Here is a 21566-nt window from a genome sequence, read left to right as displayed (position 1 = left end):
TTATTGTAGCACATCAATCTCTTGTAAGTGGTGACAGTTTAAGGAAGTGGAAGAATGGGGAAGTGAGAGAACGTGCAGAAACCACTTCCACTTTGCGTGGAAGACTTGGTTGATTGACCATCCACTATTTCGTTTACTCCTTAACTGTCAGCACGACTTACTCACGTTTTCATCGTGGATGTGCCTCACATTGCATGTGCTATAGGCCGCCAGAACAAAACCCTAGTGATATCCCCCCATGTGACATGAATTGATGTCTCATGTGAAAGTTTGTTTTGCAGACGTGCGGTCAATCTTTTACCTAAGACTATGAGTCTTAATCGATGAACGGAATAGTTCATAGTTCAAGGCCATGACGGATGAAGCATAAAGTGCTTGCCGGAATAACAACATGCTTTGTGGACCATGGACTTTGAATTAGGTCACTGATGATTGTGATGTATCATTATGCTAGCTGAAGCAATAATGATAGTTGAACGACTTGGATTGATGAGCATAGGTTAATGAGATTGCTAGATCGATCACAAACCATCCAGTTGGTGCGTTGAGCACTTGACATGAAGTCGTATGGAAATAATCATTGTTGAATGATCATAGAAGTTTCATCTCGATCCATGTATGATGAGTCAGTCGAATGATAAAGAGATTGTATGTTGTTAAAATAATGGTCGACTGACGAACCAAATGTTGGTCGATGGACCAATTGAGTATTGGTTGATGAACCAATAAGATACTGATACCTAAATCAATATAGAATATTACTTCTCAAATATTAATAGCTGAATCAATATTGCCAGAAGTAGCAGGTTCTGAACTTTGTTGGTCAAGACAACACATTGCTAGTTAAAGCAATTAGGGTATTGATAGATGGAACAACTGATAGTCAGAACAAATACTGCTTGATTGCTGAATAATTGGCAATGTGACCGAACTAAATATTAATTGAAAAATATTGTTAGCTGGACCAGATATTATATAATTAATTAAAATATTCATTGTCGGATTAATATTAAAAATATTGGTGTTTGAACATGTCAAGAACTATGCTAGACAGAGCATTAAGTTCAAAACCCTAATTTTGATCATTGGATGATCAACTGAGAATCAACTAATGAATGAGACAAGGATCGGCTACATGAGGTGATCGACCGAGCATGTAGTGTCTAGGTGCTCGACTGAGCATTCACCAGAGTCCTTTTGAGAGCAGTTGATGAAAGGATGATTAATTGTTGTTTAATCATTATTAAAATAATGCTTGACTGAGCAATAGTTGGTAAAGATTAATCATAGATAAAGGAGTGATCGACCAAGGGGTGTGGAACCGGGCCTTAGTGGTCGTAAATCAGAGGAGATTAGAACACTATCAACTGGACGACTTTATCAAGAGTAGAAGAAATTAAAAACTGTATAATGGATTTACTGGATCTAAACAGTAATGTAGTAGTAATTAACTGTTGTAAAGAAGCCAACAAGGCTGGTGTTACATTAGTTAACAAGGAAAATGCAATGGCAATCTTAGAATACTCTGGTTATCCTCTCAGCTTTCTTTTGAAACTCGTTATATGGAACAAATTTTTGGCCTTGAACTCTGCTTCCAAGACAAATAAGACATATCTATCTATTTTTGTAGCAGAAAAGAAATATAATAATCCTCAATAGACATTCACATACTTCTACTTGTTCTCAGGAAATAACACAATTCTTGCAAGATTTATAATAGGGATACTAATTTTAGAGAGCCTAATACCATTTCAAATCTTAACAGGTCCCGACCGCTGGATCGTTTCAAATAGTATCCCTGTTAATCTTGGTATCCCTTATAAATCACGCCTTTTCGATCCCAGTCAAATACTCCAGAAGAGCAAGAAACCCTTGACATTTCACATTCTCGTGTGCGAGTAGGCCCAATGGTCACTCCACAACCTAGGTCCACGTGTTAGACCCAGCGAGGCTACATTTGAGGGGCGTGTTGAGGATAATAGTCCCACACTGTTAATATACCCTTAATAACTTAAAATATAATATGGAAGGACCTCTCCACTCATTCCCAATTGATTTTGAGTTGGATGCGCATATCCTAACATGGTATCAGAGTCAGACCCCTCTCAACGTTGTCCATGTGTCTGTGGTTTCCGTATCCCCGTCAATGTGTGTGTTCGTGGCTTCCGTGCCACTCCGTTAGTGTAGCCCTAGTCGTTGAGGGAGGTGTTAAATAATATCACATCGCCTAGGACAACCTAGGTTCTACGCTTAATAAGCCTTGGATAACCCTAACCTTGTAAGCCGGTTTTCGAGGTTAGTTAGTCCCGAGGATTCTTAACATATCCAAAGAGAAAAGATACCAACAGTCAGGAGTATATCATCAGTTCGTACACCCCTCCACCATTTTTATACACACGCGCAGTAAGCAGGTCACACTCACGCGCAAATTCACGACCTTTTTTTCACTCACTCTCTCACACAATTCACCCACTCGAAAGCCATGGCTGAGTTGCAGCAACCAGAAGATCAAAATAATGGCGTTGGAAACACAAACCCTATCAAAACCCTAGTTCCTGGTGGCGCTGGTGGTGGAAGTAATCAATCTGAGAACCCGTTAGGGTTGGGTACTAAAAGACAACGTCGTCCAAGTGTAAGATTAGGAGATATTGGAGATCAACAAGACAATAACAGCAATAGAAGAAGCAGCAAACAACAATGGAATGCTTCTTCTACTAAATTCAGACAGCAACAATCATCTCAAAAGGAGCTTGTTTTACCCGGTAAATCTTCAAAGACTCGACCTTTATTGAATTTAGGTAATGGTAGTGGTAGTGGTGGTAGTGGTGATTTTGATAATGAAACAATTGAGTCTGAACAAAACCCTAATTTGGATACGCCCATGACTGCAAATAGAAGGGGAAAGTCTAAAAGAGGTGGCTTTTTGGGTGGGGATGGTGGAAGGAATAAAAGGGTTAGGACTAATTGGGTTATCAAAGGTGGAGGAGGAGGAGGAGGAGGAGATGAAGATAATGAGAAATTTAGTGGTGGTGATGATGATAATGAATGGTATAGAGATTTTGATTCTCAAAGCCCTTTGAAAGAAGAAGAAGAAAGTCCTAATCATTTATTAGAAAATACTACTCCGCGGAGAACGAATTCAGGTGTTGAAACGAGACCTGGTACAGATGGGGGTTTATTGGTGGTAAAGAGACCAGTTAGAAGTACTAGAGATAATAGCAACAATCATGGTGGTAATCTTGAATTAGATGTAAGTTCTGATGATAATTGGAAATGTGGAACAAGTTCAGCCAGAGATGGAGGTGGTAGAGAGAGGGGGGAAAGAATGAGATGTATGTCACTTGAAGATGGAGTTCAGTCAGTACTTAATGGATTGGGATTAAGTCGATATGCACCTATTTTTGAGATGCATGAAGTGGATGAAGAAGTTTTGCCGCTTTTGACATTGGAAGATCTTAAAGATATGGGTATTAATGCTGTTGGATCGAGGCGGAAATTGTTTTGTGCTATTCAAAAGTTAGCAAAGGGCTTTTCTTGAAAATATTAGGGTATGTTTTTCTTTTTTGGATGCAGAAAACCCTGGCCGTGCAAGGAATTAAAGGGCAAGCTGAGACGGTTTGATCACATTTTGCGTCTATTACTTTTTATTTTACTTTTATCAGATAGATCTCTTGCTTTTTTTTCTTATTATTTTTCCATCTGCATACCTATATAGATATTTATTGACGCCATTTAACGGATATGTTACAAAACAACGCAATCAATTCTTTTTAGATTATTAGAGAACAGATGAAAACCAGGTGGATTTTGGCGAATGCTAACTAGTGTCTTATACCAGTTTGTATGATTGTGTTACTTAGAATGATCAAACATTTCCTTGTCATGCAAGAATCTGCAAGTCACTTTTCATTCCATCTGGAATTCTAAATGCTTAATTGTCCCATAACATTATGCTCAAGTTATTAGCATCTCATCTTTGATCCAACATTGCTGGTGTGTAACATCTAATAGTTGTTATTGTTATCCTTCGTTGTTGGTAACCTAGTATATTTTGTTGTGCATTAGTCTACCATCTTTAGATTTTATGTTTGTGCTGCTCCAGACGGAAGATTGTCTTTTAGTTGATCTTTGTGCTAGTTATGGTATTTTTAGAAGAGGGGTCAAAACTTTTTAGTGGTGATTACGATATACTCTTGCACTTGCACTAAGAGAGCTGTGGACTATGATGACAGACCCATGTGCTAAATGCCTATGATCATCCATGACGTGCAAATTTTGCAGCGTTAGTATCAGAACATGGCAGTAAGCTTGGTCCATTAGTTCTGTATGCTTTTCTTTTATTTCCAATATGGATAGATGTGTTATGCACATATGGTAAAACAATTTTAATAATTGCTTTACTCGATCTATCAAACATTTACTCCTTGTGCAAGGGATTTCAAGTTACCTTCCATGCATCGGAAGCCTTAAATGATCTGTAACTGTTCCGCGTCTCATGTTTGAGCAACATTTTAACAGCGACTCCTTCTCACAGTGTTTAATTGGTATTCTCTGTATTTAGGGTATTCTAGATAATGTACCATTTTTGCGTAGTCATGGTATAGATGAGTCTTAGTGTTTCACGAACTTGGCTTTTCTGTTCTGATGTTGCCTTCTTTAGCCTTTTATGTGTCTGTTCTAATGTTCTTGTCGAACAACAATTAGTAATGTTCTCCTGTCCTAGGCAATCCTTTAGGTGCTGTAGCTGTAATTACACCTTATTCTTGTGTTAGTGCTCATGAAAGATTATCGGCGCCAGGCCTTGCTTCATACATGATGTACGAGAATTGCTGTATTTCCAGAATCTTCCTGAATTGATTCATCTTATCCCAAGGGCAGGGAGAAATCGCAGTGATTCCTTCAGAGTTACCACTCATATGATCATATGGCCCCTTGTACAGTCTATTTGATTTGATCACATTTTTCTGTATGTATAACTCGCTGAACACGAGATTTAATTTTACTATATTTTTTGTTGCATCTAGTTTTGCGTATATGTTTTTGTCTGAAACTTTGCGTTCTTTGCTCCATTGGAAATCTGACTAGTGTGTTTAAGCTGCTGCTGCACAGTAGGTTGGATTGATCGATCTTTTTTTTTTTTTGAAAGGAAGGTTCATTCATCGATCTTATTACTGCACAGAGCGAATATGAAAGAGCTTTTTGGGTTTTTTCTTCAACCAGCAGTTTTTATCAACTGTTTTATATGTTCTGTTACTTCAAGTTGTTTGCAATTCAGTTCGAGTTCTAAACAAATCCGGACGAAACCACATAGGGGTCGATCCTAAATATTATGATTATCAGGCGGTAATTTACTGATAAGGAAAATTTTGAGAATGTTAAACAATTTCTAATCCAAGCTCTCCATGTACCACCAAAACCCATTTTGAATAAGACTTCATTTAGAAAATTCAAATTCACATCATCAAAAGCTTTTTCAAAATCAAGCATGCAAGCCAACCTGGTTTGATGAAGTCTTGAATTTACAAATTCATTCGCGATAAACACTCCATCAAGAATTTATTTTGGATGGGTTAGTTGTGGCCCCTAAATACTACTAGCAAATATTAGATCCGGGGTTCAGACCTTACCTCTTCCAAGGAAGGGAGCATGAGAACCATCGGACCACTTAATGGTTCTCGACCGAGTGTACTAACTATATCGGGAATAAAAACCAGTTTGGTCCAAATTGAATTAAGATCCTTTAATCAGAACCCATATGTGAGAAGTACTTTCACAAATAGGGAGATGTTGATAAGGGGTGTGTAAAGATATTTAAAGACATGAGAAACCATCTCGACTCCATTTTTATTGAAATCATCTAATGTCCACCTCTTATTGATTTTGACTAAAAAAATTGCTTTGAAAAACTCACTGCTGGTTTTGTTTTGAATGTTATTAATGTTTTGAATGGTATTCATCCACGATACGTAACAATTGATAGTGGCTTTTACTACCAAAATGGTTTAAGTCGGCATGGTCTTCATCATCAAGACTATGCCGATTGTCTTTTATTGTGTATTTTCTTTTTCATTTTGAAAAATCTTTAACAGTCTGCATGGTTTTTTATTTGATCAACATAGATATTGGATGGAGACCATATCGATCCTCAAGTTGTTTTTGTTTTCCGTAATTCAAAAACTATTTTGTTTTTAAATAAACTCTTACCCAAAGACGAGCACAATCTGAAATCAATAACTCTAATTTTTATGTTTATCTCATTAATCTAATGATTAATATAATCTAACAACTAATACAAATGATTAACAACTAATTAAATAAAGTCAATTTAGCCATTACTAAAAATATCGAGATTTCTACATTTTACTTCATAATATCTCTATTTTTCTTATTTAGTATCCCCAGATTTATAAAGGTATCCGTCAAATGTGGATTCTTTAACTAGGTACAAATTAACCCTTAATTTATTAAAATATGCATAATATATTAGCAACTCTCATTTACGATTTAGTCCAAATGTTTATAATTTAGTTCAGAGTGACGCATGTTGATGACTGCGATTTTAAATAACATAAGAATAGTTTAAAAACGATTTATCTTTCAAACCGCTCGTAGAAATAGCAAGCTTTAGTGTGTGTTTTTTTTTTTGCAGATCTACTCAAAAATTATTTATATGATCATAAAAATTTTATTTTTATTTTCGCTTTATCTTTATATCGTGTATACAAAGAAATACACATGCACAAAACTTCCATGAACTTATGCAGTTATTTTTTTAACATGTGCACCAATTTGTATATCCCCACAAAGCATGCATAAAATCGATCATGCAAACTCATACTCAAACCTATTTTTCATGAAAAATACACATGTGCACCAATATGTATACACCTACAAAAAAAAGGTTGAAATCAATCATTCAGGCCCAGACACATACCTACTTTTTCACTGAAAAATACACCAGTGCACTAATGTACACACCTAAAAAAACATGTCTGAAATCGGACATTCAGACCCATACAAACCTAGTTTTTCATGGAAAATATATTGGTGCATCAGTTGGTAATGGTACACACTTACAAAATATGCATGAAATTCAACCTTTCATACCCCATACACAAACCTACTTTTTCAAAGAAAATACATTGGTGTACCAGTATGTACACACCTATAAAAAATCGATCATTCATAACCACACACATACCTACTTTTCATGGGATATATATTGGTGCACCAATATGTACACACCTACAAACACATGCCTGAAATCAATCATTCATACTGTTAGAGCACTGCTCGGTCGAACTCGCAAGCGTTGCTATCTCAAGCTTGTTTGTCAAGTTTAGTTTCCAAAACTATAAGTCTTGATTTCTAGTCTACTAATAGCTAAGTCTCGGACTAGGATAGAAAGTGTAGTTGAGCTCTAGACTCCACGGTGTTCATCATGCAAAGACGAAGAACTACTCAAGGAACTGGTGGAACTTCATCGACAAAAAGGTATGTGGAGACTTGAACTTATCTATCACTCAAGTCTACTTTATCTCCAATCTTGAGACAAAAGTCGTATTGTTATATAGACTATGATTATACACATGTACTATTTCGAGCTGAGTTTATCTCTCTTATCTATTTCTCGAAATATGTGTTGGTGAGCTTTCGCTTTGGCCAAGTTCATCTTTACTAGTGGCGAAATTCATATTAGTTTCAATCACTTTGATGAAAAATAGTTTGTGAACAACAATTATATAACGTTCTCTAAGAATATTTCAATGATTGAAATGAGAGTTTAGAATACATAACCATGGTTGGATATAAACAGTGTGAGACAACTCATACGTGTGTAAGTCCAATATCCTTGAACCAAAGTATGCGTACTTTGCTGCTCAGGATAACTGGAACTAAAGTCCGCGTACCAGTTCGCGTACTGTCGGAAGTTCACACCCCGTGAATTTTTGTTGGAGTTTGTGAACTGAAAACAAACTTTTTCCAGGTCTCTAAGTCCGCATACCAGTATGCGTACTTAAGTAGATTATTTTCTAAAAACAGTTTAATTCGTGAACTAAGACATTTATATTTGAAGGAATGCAATCTTTGCAAACCGTGGCTATAATGTTCATGAATCGATTCGAGTGAATCAAAACTGTTTTTTTTTCGATTGTGTCTTGTATACTTCTATGATATTTAAGCAATTGAACAACTCTCTAACTAGTTCATTTGAGTCATTTGAACTAGTTGTGGTAAAGAAGAACAAGGTTGATATGAGAGTGCTCATATGGATAACCTATGGTTAACTACCGTTGAACCAACGAATTGTACACGTTTAGGTACGGTTACTCAAACCTAAATGAAGTTACATGTCATGTGTGTACAACAAGCTAAGATTCGATCTAACGGTTGAAAGATATTAGCTTGAATCTAATCAGGTTTTCATCTAACGGTGAATATTGAATGCTTTGTTACCAAGGTAGCATTGATTGCAAACCCTGATTTGAAAACTATATAAAGGAGAACTCTAGCAACTGGGAAACCTAATCCCCACACCTCCTGTGTGATACTAGCTGTATAAGCTAGAGTCGATTCTCCTTTAACCTTAGGTTTCTATCGAGACCCTGTAGGTTAACGACTTGAAGACTTCATTTGGATTGTGAAGCTAGACCCAACTATTTTCTCTGTAGTTGTGTGATCTGATCTTGCTGTTTCTATCGTATTTGAGTACAATCGTAAGATTGGCTTGAGATTAATTTCTCTGATAGGAAAGATTGGAAAGTAGTCACAAACACTTCGTCTCATCGTTTGTGATTCCAAAATATCTATTTTCGCCATCATACGATTTAGATTATTATGAGGTGATTGATAATTCTAGGCTGTTCTTCGAGAATATAAGTCTGGGTTATCGATTGGTTCATGTTCACCTTGATTTATCAAAAGACGAAAAAAAACTCGTAGGTATTTCTGTGGGAGACAGATTTATCTATTCATGTAGACTTTTCTGTGTGATACAAATTTGTTTATTAAAGTCTTCGACTTTGGGTCGTAGCAACTCTTAGTTGTGGGTGAGATCAGCTAAGGGAATAAAGTGCTTAGTATCCTGCTAGGATCAGAGACGTAAGGAGCGTAACTGTACATTGGATCAGTGTGATATTGATAGGGGTTCAACTACAGTCCAGACCGAAGTTAGTCTGTATTAGGCTAGTGTCTGTAGCGGCTTAATAAAGTATGTGTTCAATCTGGACTAGGTCCCGGGGGTTTTCTGCATTTGCGGTTTCCTCGTTAGCAAAACTTCTGGTGTCTGTGTTGTTTCTTTTCCGCATTATATTTTGTTATATAATTGAAATATCACAGGTTGTGTGTTGAATCGATCAATTGGTAAATCCAACCTTTGGTTGTTGTTTGAAATTGATTGATACTTGAACATTGGTCTTTGGTACCGTTCAAGTGATTTCTCTTGTATTCAATTAGACTCGCAGATTTCTATTTACTTGAGTAAGTATTGAATCGAGAAATTGAGATATAACTCCTTGATATACTTTTTATTAAGATTGAGTCTGACTGTCTAGTTGATTCTCTTAAAAGTATATTGGAGTTAGTCCATACAGATTGCTAAGAAAAATATTGGGTGTGGTTGTTAGACCCCCTCTTTTTCATATACCCACATAAATACCTACTTTTTCATGGAAAATATATTAGCTACAAGTATGTACTCACCTACAAAACATGCCTGAAAATTGGCCAATCGTACTAATACGAATACATACTTTTCATGGGAAATACACTGGTGCACCAGTATGTACACACCTACAAAACATGCATGAGAATCAATTATTCATACCTACAAATAGCCTGTTTTTCATGTGAAATACCGTGGTGCACCAATATATACACACCTACTTTTCATGCAAAAAACTGCATATTAGAAAAACATATATACACAAATACAAGAATTAGATATAAAACAAGAATAAAGTGTACACTAAAGTGCACAAACTAAATAAATAAAAATTATTAATTCTTTCTCATTTCATCACTGTGAACAATTTCAGTGTGTTCTTAAAGCAAATACAACGTACAATAAAGTGTATACGTTATATAAATGAATTATTGTCATTACATCTCCCATTTCATCGCCATGAACGGAAAAAAAATAGTATACAATAAAATACACATATTATATCAATGAAGATTAAAATCAAAATTTCTTCTCTCAATTCATCACTATGAACAAAAATACAATGTAATAAAGTACACTTGAAAAAGACACACACAAAAAAAAAATAATAATAATTAAAAAAAAATCTCAATCATGTATACAGACACAAAAACATCTTTATTTTCTTATCATGGCTTCACCATATTGTGGGTAGATTTTCAACTCTTGCAATGATGGTTGCAAGTGACGAAGTTTGAGAAGCTTTTAATTCACATAAAAGGTATAAGATCGGTGAACTTTGATCTTGCATTGATTAAGAATCTGAGTTAGAATAAGAGATTTAAATATTTTGAAATCCCAAAACGATTTTTCAATTTTTTTAATTCGAAACAACTTAGCAACTGATATTGAATTAAAATGATTAAAAGAGGACAAACTTATCTTTTTTTTTATCCATTTTATTGATAAATATTCGTTCTCTATTCTTGAAGATGATTTTCACCGACTCTTCTCCACCAATTCAAAACAAGACTCCAATAACAAAAGTTGTTTGTCGTACATCTAGGTTTTTAGAGTTGTATCGAACTGATATAAGATATATCAAACTTTTTCTTGAAAATGTCGTTGTTACAACTTTCCTTCATTTTCTTCTCTGTGTTGTTACGAAGGATTCAAATCTGAAAATATTTGCATAGCATTTTTATACGTGAAGTGTTTAAAGGGAATTTGTGGAAACGAAAACCATATTTTTTATCGGCTGAAAAAGGACTAACGTGTTGAAAATTTGGACTAAACTGTACATGCGATAAAAATTCGGATTAAATTGTACCATACCTCAAATGCTAGGATTAGAGCATCCAAACCTCAAAAATATTGGGACTAAACGTTAATTTATATATTATATACATTCTAAGTTATCTCAACTAATGGACTTGGGTCTAACACTTTACACATGGTTTTTTTGAAGCATACCTTACACGTGGTGGTTCGGCCTTTAGATACCTATTATTAATTGTATCCACTGGTGTTTTTTTATTTGTTTGTTTCTAAAAAATGCTGCTTGAGATTTAGAGCAAGAAAAAGCTTTTTGCACCTCTTTGCTTCAGATACATGTCTTTTTATCCTTAACGTCTGTTATTTTTTGACGTTTCAAGTCCTGAACTTTCAGAAGGGATGTGTAAACCCGTGTAAATAGGCTTTTGTGTTATGGTTGCCGACGTTTATTTTGTCTAAACCGATAGTTGAGAAAGTTCAAAACAAAATGAGTACTTGACATGGAAAGATTATTGATTAAGCTGGAAGATTAACTCAAGTTCAATTTGTTTTAAGTACCATGGATAACTACCAAATGAGTTGTTTCAAAATTCCAAAGAATGTAACTGAATCAATAAACAGAGTGCAGAGAAGATATTGGTGGAACAAGGATAGCACCAAAGGAGCAAACCTAAAATACTGGGTCAACGGGCTTTAAAAACACAACTAAATTCAATGATGCTCTGCTAGCAAAATTATCCTGGAGAAGGGTAACGAACACAACTCTCTATGTTTTAGAATACTAAGAGAAAAATATTTTCACAATAAATATCCATTATGTGATGATATTAGTTCTCAAGGGACATGGATTTTGAGGAGCATTTTCAAAGGACAACAAATAGCTAAGAAGTATCATGTTTGGAGTGTATGAGATGGTTCGAGCATAAAAAATTGGAAACATAATTAGGTTGGAAAGATACATCATTCTCAGATGTCCAGTCAGAATAACACAAACAAGATAATGACATTGTACTAGATCTGATCCGGCAAAATAACAACCAATGCAATCTTCAAAAAGTTCAGCAACTCTTTTCCAACATAGAGAGTAAAGTTATTCAATACATTAGACTTCCATATAATACAAAAGACACCATTCACTGGAGTTTAACAAGAAATGGAACCTTTATTGTGCAATCTACATATAGGGTGTTGATTCAAGATTCAAATTAAAATAATACAATCAAATAGAAACATAAATATTGCAAAAAAAAAAATTGGAATCTCAAACTTCCCTATAAGCTGAACACGTTCCTATGGAGATGTCTAAAAAATTATACGGACAAGATGCAAAATAGGCAGGCAGATACAACTTGATGACTATTCTTGTCATTTCTGTCAACAACCTCCAGAAACTGATACTTATATATTACGCAATGTGACCCGACCAAAGTTATCTGGTTTGTTATTCTTCCAGAAGATATCCACTCTCAGCATAATTTCAACTCTCTGCAAGGATGAATAAAAAAATCCTGGAATCAAGCTTAGAGCATCATCTCTTTCAAGAATGAACAAAGTATCCTCTTAGCCACTGTTGTCATGTGGAAAATTTGGAAAAATCACTCAACCTAACAACATTATCATCTGCATTAGAAAATCAATCCAAAATGCCAAAAAACCACCAGTTAACTGGTGTAAATTAAATTTTGATATTGCTTATAACTCAATATCTAAAATAAATGGAATTGGTCTGATTCTAAGATATTATGTAGGAAGATGCATGGAGGCAATGGTGAAAGTCACTAAAGTGAGAGACTCTGACCAAGCTGAAGGTGTATCTTTATTGGAAGTTGTTGAATGGATTAAGTGCAAAGGTTGGAGCAACATCATCATATAAGGAGACTGTAAAACTGTCATTGAAGTTGTGTCTTCAAATTTTTTTAACTCTATTGGCAGGATCATAATATCCTCTCGGATATTAGTAAAATTTTAGAAACTATCAGTAGTGTTTAGTGTGTTTTCTTTCTTAGGTCAGGTAATGAAGCGACAAATGGATTAACCAAATATGATAAGAAGTATGAATGTAACCAAGTATGGTTTGTAAGTCCACCAAGTTTCCTCCTCTCTGCATTAGAGAATGAGATTTCCATGTAATCTCTTTCTTTTAGTAATAAATTGACTTTTATGATCAAAAAAAAAAAATCAATTCTCCCCCTCCTGCTTCTTATCAGGAATTGTGCATTTTTTGGTTCCTCCACCATAGTTGATCTTCATATTGATTATTCGAGTAAGTGTTACCCTGGTCTTTTATTTTCTTCGATTGATATTGTGAAAGTCTAGATATTGTGTGGATTGTTATTAGGTATTGCATGCAAATACTGATGGTGCGTCTATTTCTTTTTTTTTTTGTTTATTTTGTTGCAAACTAATATATCATGAGAAGAATAAGAAATAGAGAAAGAACTAAAGGTAGCATGGACAATTTTATATCGTTTAGTCACCCCTTTATAAGCATATACTAGTTGGGTTTAAACTCGGCAAAGTCTAAATTCTTTTAGCAAATTCAATGACATGAGGTTATTAAAATGGGGACATTATGAAAAATCCATGCCTTTTTTACCTGGCTAGACTGAAGCCTGCAAAAATTATGGAAGGTTTATTGTCGTAGATGAGTAAGATAAGGGGTGAAACGTTTTTATACTTAAAACTCTGAACTTTCTAGTCTGTTCCCATTTCTCTCAAAACTGATCAAGATTGGATTATTTTTTCTTCAAGCAGACTTTCTAGAAATCTATTTGTTTAATTTCAATCTGAGAATGACCGTTAATTTACAATCGTCATATAAAATGTTTTGTACATGTATTTTGGTAAGTGACGTAGCCAAAAAGATTTTCTAAGGGGTAGACATGTTAGTAAATATTAGTCTCAAGGTACAAAATGGTTCAAGTCGGAATATTTTTAAGTGTTTTTTCTTCGTATTCTTTTGACAACGGAAAAATCGATATAACGAACAAGTGTTAAAGTGGTTTAATTTAGAATTAAATTTGGCGATTCAATGTATATTTCATTTTGTCCACATAAAATTTGGATAACCTCATAAAACATTATCCTATTTGAGCATAAATATTCATATGAATCATATCTGATTTTATCCTTAGATAATCTTTTATTTTCCTAAAAACTGAGATGACAATTATTGGACAACCCCATAAATTACTAACCATTTTACTTGTTTTCCTAAAACTAGGGGGAAAATTGTTCTCTTTAACCCCTACATGTCTCCGTTTCTTGTTTTGGTTTATACAAATCTTTTGAGAATCATATTCATGCCAAATTCGTCACATGTATTCTTCATGTATGCCAATTGGTGATGGTTTTCAATTCACGAAAGAAAACATCCATAATCGGCAGGTAAGTCAATTAATATTTGTGGATTCTAGTTCATATTTTTCATTCATGAAAAACGACACTCCAATCGACAGGTAAGTCAATTAATACTTATTGATTCGAGTTGATGTTCTTCATTCACTTTGAACATCAATGCAATCAGTAGGTATTAAGTGACTTACTTGTCGATTTGCAAAGAAGCAATCACAAAGTTTTTTTCTTTCTTTTTTTTTGGCAAGAATCGGCAGATATAGATTTTCATAAACGCCCGTTCCGGTTCACTATACTAATCTAAAACAACAAAACAATAAAAAATAAAAGATAAAATAAAAATAACAGGACTAATCTTATTCAACACTTATTAATCAGGAATATATTATCGTTATAAAAATATATATATGGACGTCCAAATGTATATATGTGTGTGTGGATTTTGGATCTTAATTTTATTTAAGATAACTATTGTTTATCGTTTCTTTTTTTAGGCCTCAATCCAGACCAGATTTTATAAAACCAAAGGGAAAACCAACAACTTGTATGAAGATCCACACTCCACATAAAGAGAGTGAAACTTACTTATCCTAGCCTCTTACGGAGAACTTTACCTAAATTTTCTCGACAATTCTAGGCGTTGATAAAATCAATGAAAAAAATTCCGGGATCCATTCAAATGTGAGAGAATGGGTTTTCTCATTGTTTTTCTCTGGAAAATTAATGGAGCTTTTCTTTATTATTTTTATTAAAAAATAATAAACGATCTGCTAAACTGCCTAAATTTAACAGTTTAGCAGTTTTCTCTATTATTCTTATGTGGAAATGGTCTGCTAAACTGCCAACTTTTTTTTTCAAGTACCTACTTTTTTCCTACTACAATAAGTAAATAAAAAATGAAACATTTTTTCAAATGATACGAAACATTCCGGATTAGTCACCTGTCGATAGTCGTGGGCAATTGCCATTGGAATTTGTTAATAAGGTTTTAAGCCATTAGAACAGAACAAAATTACAGAATTTAAAATATCCAATAGCTTTCACGGTTTAAGCCACACGGCCCAACAAATTAAATTTGCTTAATGTTGCTTAATGGTCACTTATCAGTTTCTGATTTTGACACTAACAAGTAACAAGTCATCTAAATATAGGTGAAAATGGTCTTTTCCTTTGACATTTGTATACAGTTTCTTTAAACAATTTTGATTCAGATATTCTAAAACCCAAAACTTTAGGATTATTTATTATGTTAGACTCGGGCGATCTCCAAACTCAAACGTATTCTCTCTTTTGTTTACTATATCAACCTTGGTGTACCAAATTTCATTTTCAGGGCTATTCCCCTGAGATGGATGAACCATGGGCCCATCGCACCCTCTCTATTTTGTACAGATTTTGAGGTCAATATTGATAGTTCGCCAACTTTGGGTCAGATGGGAACCAAAAGGTGGGTGTTGGTCAAATGGGAACCTTGGTCAGGATGGGAACTGAGCCAATGTATCAAGTCTTTGAGAGCTGATTCCCAGATAGATCTAAATCACCTGCCATGTCCAAAATGTGTTGGTTTCACATTTTGTTAGGAAAATTGACTTTCAGACATTGGTCTGAAATGTTTGAGCATGAGGTATGCAGGTAATAATTGCTAAACAGCAAAGGCACGCTCATCTGCCCTTCGATACAAGAAGGCTGATGCTTCCACCCTGTTCAAAGAAACAAAACATTTTAGTCCAAAGCATCCCATATATTCTCCATCTCGGAACATGATTGTTTTGTTTCTTACCAGCCGGGTTGTACAACAAATCTTCTGCTGGATAAAGCCCAATTAACCTGTTTGGAATGCCATTTGTTAGACAAAAATCTCCCATCTTCATTACAGATTTTAACTTTTTCCAGGTGCCTCAGGTTATAACGCTAAAGAGGATCAGGATAAAGAGGGAGAAATATGATACCTTATCAGTGCCAAGAGAAGTAGCAACGATGTGAGTAACGCGTTCATCAATTTGATTGGTGCAAACTGCACCAAACTGTTCTGCTGTCTGCCATAGTGGGTGTAATTTGGGATTGGCTAAACCAACTGGGAAAACCCTACTGAAGACTATACAACAACCTGCTAAAATCTTTTTCTGCTCAGAAGCCAGGATATTTCTAACATCTAGGTTTTTTAAGCACTGATGAGAGAAGAATGTCCTGTGTATCCTCTCAATTACCTATTTGACAAATAAATAACACAGTTGTTATACTACAAAAAACCACAAATTACTGACAGAGCATGAAAAGCATCCATGGTGGAGTGTCTTACTGCCAAGGAGGATGCCAGAGTCCCATTTTCTGATCGCTCATCACGCCCGACCTCTAGTAGTGAAGGGCCCAGTAGTCCAAACTGTCGCCTGCTGCAAGGAAAATATATATATCTGCAACAGAACTTTCATTAGAACAGGTCTAACTAAAAGGGCAATGCAGTATGTTTACTGTGGTACTCCCAGGGAGGGAAAATGGTAATAAGTAGAAGAAGACATTGGCGCTGAATCTGAGGAATCCTTACCTCTCGACAGCTATCATATTCAATTTGTGATGAGGCCACACCCTAACGGAATCATCTATGATCACCACAGCAGATTCCATACCCAAAACCCCATCTAGATCCTTGATCTTGGGCCTCTCATCACCATCAAGGGATTCTCCGTCATCTCCTCTAGAAATAACTCGTCCAGAAAACAAAGCCCCACTAGGATCGAGCAGTTTCGCCATCTCTGTTGCATATCGCTTATTTCCCATAGTGTAGAGATGAAGTTCATAAAGCTTACTTGCCTAACAAACAGCAACAGAAAAACATTGAATATCAATTTATAGGTTATGAAGAAACTAAATTTTAGTACCATCTATGGGAATATATACCTTCTCCAGGAAATTCCAAACTCCTGGTCTCAACTTTGTCCACATTCCCATGTGAGGAAAACGGAACAGATGCCTCTGTGACTTCCCCCGTTCTTTCTCTTCCTTCATTCTCAAGAGTTCTTGGTGGACAGGGTCTATTTCTATAAACTGAATATGTTGAATTTGCAGTGTAAGCACTTTCCTGAACAGTTAAAAGGAATTAATTTCAGTTGATACATCAAAACAAATATACCTTGGCAGAATTGAGAAGGGTGTGATCCAGATCCAGAACAAGGCAGAGCTTCTTGGCTGCAAACATTTTTTTCTGTTCCTCTATTCTTCTTTCCCTCTCTCTTAAGATGGTTGCTTTCTGTAGTTCATCGTACCCTTCAAATATATGTTCCATCTCTTCCCATGGATTTGGGGATTGAGAAGGTTCTTTTGTATGTTCTTCGGGAGGCAAGCAATTCTTATTTTGCCTGTTATCACAGTCTGTTGCTATAATTCCCGTCTCTACCCTATCCATATTTTCTGGTATTTGCTGTGACAAAACAGGTTGAGCAACAGTAACGGAGGTGTTATCTATTGATAATATATCGGCAACATTTTTCAGGTTCTTCGTAAACTCCGAAGCAATATCTGGTAACTGAGCAGATTGAAAAGACGAGGTAGTAGTCTGGGTCTCCTGATGACCTTGGTGCTGGAGGGAGAAACTATCCTTTCCGGATTGGCTAACTGAGGGGTCTGCTCCATTTGCTTCGAACTGTTCGAATCGGCATCTCTTATTTTGTTGAAATGTACCGTAGTGGAGATTCTTACGAGGGTCACGGTCTTTCAAGCGGATTTTGGAAAGTTCTCCTTGAGGATTCTGCAAAAAGATAATCATATTAGTGGCATACTTAAAATGAAAACTGAAACAATAACGACATTCATGCTATTAAATTTGCAATTACATGCAACACCGAACCACTATATTTCGAAAGTATTATCCGGTATAGCATCTACCATTTTTTCCGGACTTGACAAATGAAGTGTCCAAAATCAGTTAAGGTTTACGATGAAAGAAGCAATAAATTGAATTCCGAAGTATAGTACCAAAACAACAATGCGGAACAGAATTTCTTTATGAAACTGCTTTATCTTATGAACTTCCAGAGACTGAGGATTCAAGAAATAAGTAGAATGTTTTTATCATGCTTAAATAATGCTACCATAAATAGAAAGATCTAGCAGACGAGAGAGAGAGAGAGAGAGAGAGAGAGAGAGAGAGAGAGAGAGAGAGAAGCAAAATCCAAGAAAATGATGTCCAATAATTAAACAAGGGTCCATATTCATCAAATGCATAAACCATACTTCAAGGGCAGTTGGAATTGGAAATGCTCACCGTTGGTGTTTCATCTGTAATATGAGGTTTCACAATAGGTTTTTCTCTGGGATTAAAATACTTTTTGAACAAGGTTATCGCCGTCGAACTGGACAGGGAAGTTGCCTTTTTGGCAGAATCACCAGACTTTTGCTGGGAATTTGTTCCTAATCGATGATATTTCTTAACTAGATGCACCAAAGTGGTTGAGTTCACTCCAACGTCCTTTATTAAATCAGGCAAAGATACTGCATTAGAGGTACCCAACGATGCAAACTGCTCCCTCTCGCTGCTCTGTACATTATGGATCTCAGAAATAGCCAACTGTTTTTCACCATGTTCTGCTTTCCTGAGATCAGATTTCATGTTTCCTGACAAGTTATTATCTAACGGCTCATTAGGCTGTGTTTTCTCGGTAATATCAGAGGGTGTGAATCCATTTCTTTGTCTCTTCAAGGAGCGACCTTCCAGCACAGACTGTTCCCCGATGTTACAGTTCTTAGAATTCATCATTTCTCCAATGGGCTGGCTTAAAGAAGCCGATTGAGAGGAACTATTGACAGCTGGTGTAACCACTTCTAGATGTGCAGGTCCAAGACTGCTGCTTCTCGCAGGACAACTTAGAACAGGACAATCTGAAGCCATCTCACCAGTAATACCAACAACCAATGTCTCTTTGGTTGAGCTCACCATGTAGGGTACAGAGCTGACACGATCTGATGACTCCTGTGCTTCCTCATCCCCATTTCCATCATGAAGTTCCCCTGAAGGGGTTGGATTTGGGAGCCGATCAGTCAGAAGGTTTGATCCTCGACCAAATTTAGGTTGATAAACAGAAACTACTTCTAGAGCATCACTCTTGCAAAGTTGAACCATAGCATCTTCAGATTTATCTGCTAAACTAATGGCAGGTAGGTTTGGCTGAGCTTGATTTTTTGTTATTGACAAAGGTTTCAGGATTTCACGTGTGGGGGACGGAAGGCTATCCATATCGTGATGTCTGTGAAAATCCACGAGAGGGCCAAAGCCTCCGGTACCCACTTTACAAGATGTCAATCCAGTTCTTAAAGCCTCAGGCCCCATGTTTCTCTCGATGGGAACTCTTGGTTTAACAGATATTGCCTGCAAATCTAGTTTCTTCAAAGAACTTAAATCTTGAAGAGGGGGATTTTCAATGGAAGATGCCAATTCCTTCTCTTCATTATTCATTGATACCTCTCTCTCTATAGCATAGGCCTTAACACTTGAAACATCAGAATACAATGAATGCAGCATGGCATCTATCTGTAAAATGAGAGACAAAATTTAAGTTTATTGAAGTCTAAACATTTTGCTAGTCGTTGTTTTCATCTAAACTAACTAGCAGTCAGTCGTCTGTAGGCAAACCTCTTTCATACACTCTGCTGGCAATAGTCTGGAACCTTGGGTCTTTACATAGGTGAGAAGCCTGGAACAACAAGAAGTGTTACATACCGAACAACTAAAGGCAGTGGAAAGAACAAGTATAAGTTTCTTGAGCTGAAGATAACCTCTTTAAAACAAATATATTATCTTGTTTCTCTGAAGGCGTCATGGTAGAAAAAACCTACACGAATAAAAAATTCACATTGTATAAGAACCAAAAGAAGGGTACATTCATTATCATAACCAAAATTAAGAGCAATTAATGGCATCATACTGCATTCAAAGCTTGAATTCCAGTAAAAGATTTCTGAAATAGAACTTCTCCGTCTGCACCGCAAACTATCAGCTGCAAACTTTCCAAATATCGTACACAAATTCCAGCAAATGATCTACAACAGTTATTAACACATTGACATTATCAAATCAGAAAACCAAACAATTATCACAATTACCCAATTTTTTCAATCTAATTAAGCTCTATAAAGGTCCAAATTGGGCAAACTTACTTCTCATCTTCATTCACAGTCACATTAGTCAACTCTTTAGGAGTCGAATGGATCTGATTATCACATAATTCCATATTTTTCTTATCAAAGTTATCACCATATTCATCTTTTTCTTCATCATCATCATCGTCTACATCTACAACATCCAATTCATCAATCTCACCTTCTTCTAGTTCATCATAATCCACTTCAATCTTACACTCAATCTCACTCTCATCACTACTATCGTCAATTACAACAGCATTCACTAAATCCATGCCCTCCATCTTACTCTGAACAAGGAAATCATGATAAACAAAGTCATTCTTATTTCTCGATACAGAATAATCCAATAAATCCTCCATATGAACCCTAGAATTCAATTTCGATGATACAGAACCGAAATCTTCTTCGGTAATCTCTTCAACTGACATATCATCAGAGATTTCCCCTTCCATTGAAATTAGGGTTTCCTGATTATCTACAGTCATCATTCTCTTGTAAATTGGTGATCCAAATCTGAAATCGAATCGATATCAATAGCTTTTCAGGCAATCGGAAACGAACCCCAGATCTTACGAATCGGTGAGACTGCAAAAATCCCTCTTCTTGGGAGAAAACTATCCCGGCGCAGATTTTGGTAACTGAAAAGAAAAGAAAAGTTATTAAGAGTGGGTTACATATTTATAGACGGCCGCGTTTTGAGATTCTTTTTCTTTGGTTGTTAACCGTAGATTTAGAAAGATTTGAACCGTTAAAATCATAATAAGCTCTAAAAAACTAGGGCAATACTATTTGAGTTACCAAAACTCCAACCATATTATGTGGCTACCATAAAAATCATATCCAATAAAAATGGAACAAAAATCTCGTTTCCATTTAAAATCGTTAAATTTAGTTTTTATTAGATTTCATAATTCTAATCTTGCCCTTCCATGTGTATACACGATCCTTTGGAGGAAACAAATTCAAAGATTATGGATATCATATTTTCCGAGAGAATTCGAGGTATTTTCTACTGAAATTTTCATGTATTTAGATTTTAGGGTTCATATAAATCTGATTCTTCCTAATTCATCAATCTTTTCAATTCAAAACTATTTTTTTAGGTTCAGTTTTATATCTAATCATCTCCAAAATTGATTTTGAGATCTCGTTTTCGTTTCAG

At 35.6% G+C, this 21566-nt stretch overlaps 2 protein-coding genes across 2 annotated transcripts; one reads left to right on the top strand and one right to left on the bottom strand.

Annotated features, from left to right (window-relative positions):
• The first annotated feature begins 2482 nt into the window (after positions 1–2482).
• Positions 2483–3538, top strand: LOC113273293 (ankyrin repeat and SAM domain-containing protein 6-like). The gene is made up of 2 exons (XM_026523036.1): positions 2483–2978; positions 3084–3538. Exons 1-2 carry the CDS (start codon positions 2483–2485, stop codon positions 3536–3538), a joined length of 951 nt encoding a protein of 316 aa, XP_026378821.1.
• Positions 3539–15225: 11687 nt separating this feature from the next.
• On the bottom strand, positions 15226–21031 carry LOC113271572 (RNA polymerase II C-terminal domain phosphatase-like 3). Its single transcript, XM_026521468.1, has 12 exons — positions 20420–21031; positions 20188–20302; positions 20039–20094; positions 19896–19956; positions 18531–19793; positions 17400–18014; positions 17168–17314; positions 16815–17080; positions 16572–16683; positions 16222–16479; positions 16053–16099; positions 15226–15972 (listed from the first exon to the last, which is right to left on the bottom strand). The coding sequence occupies exons 1-12, from the start codon at positions 20890–20892 to the stop codon at positions 15915–15917; spliced, it is 3471 nt and encodes a 1156-aa protein (XP_026377253.1). The 5' UTR covers positions 20893–21031; the 3' UTR covers positions 15226–15914.
• Positions 21032–21566: the final 535 nt, after the last annotated feature.

Source organism: Papaver somniferum, chromosome 4 (assembly GCF_003573695.1).
Source record: "Papaver somniferum cultivar HN1 chromosome 4, ASM357369v1, whole genome shotgun sequence".
NCBI lineage: Eukaryota > Viridiplantae > Streptophyta > Magnoliopsida > Ranunculales > Papaveraceae > Papaver > Papaver somniferum.
The sequence above is the reverse complement of the archived record's forward strand: the minus strand, read 5'-3'. Positions and strand labels throughout refer to the sequence as shown.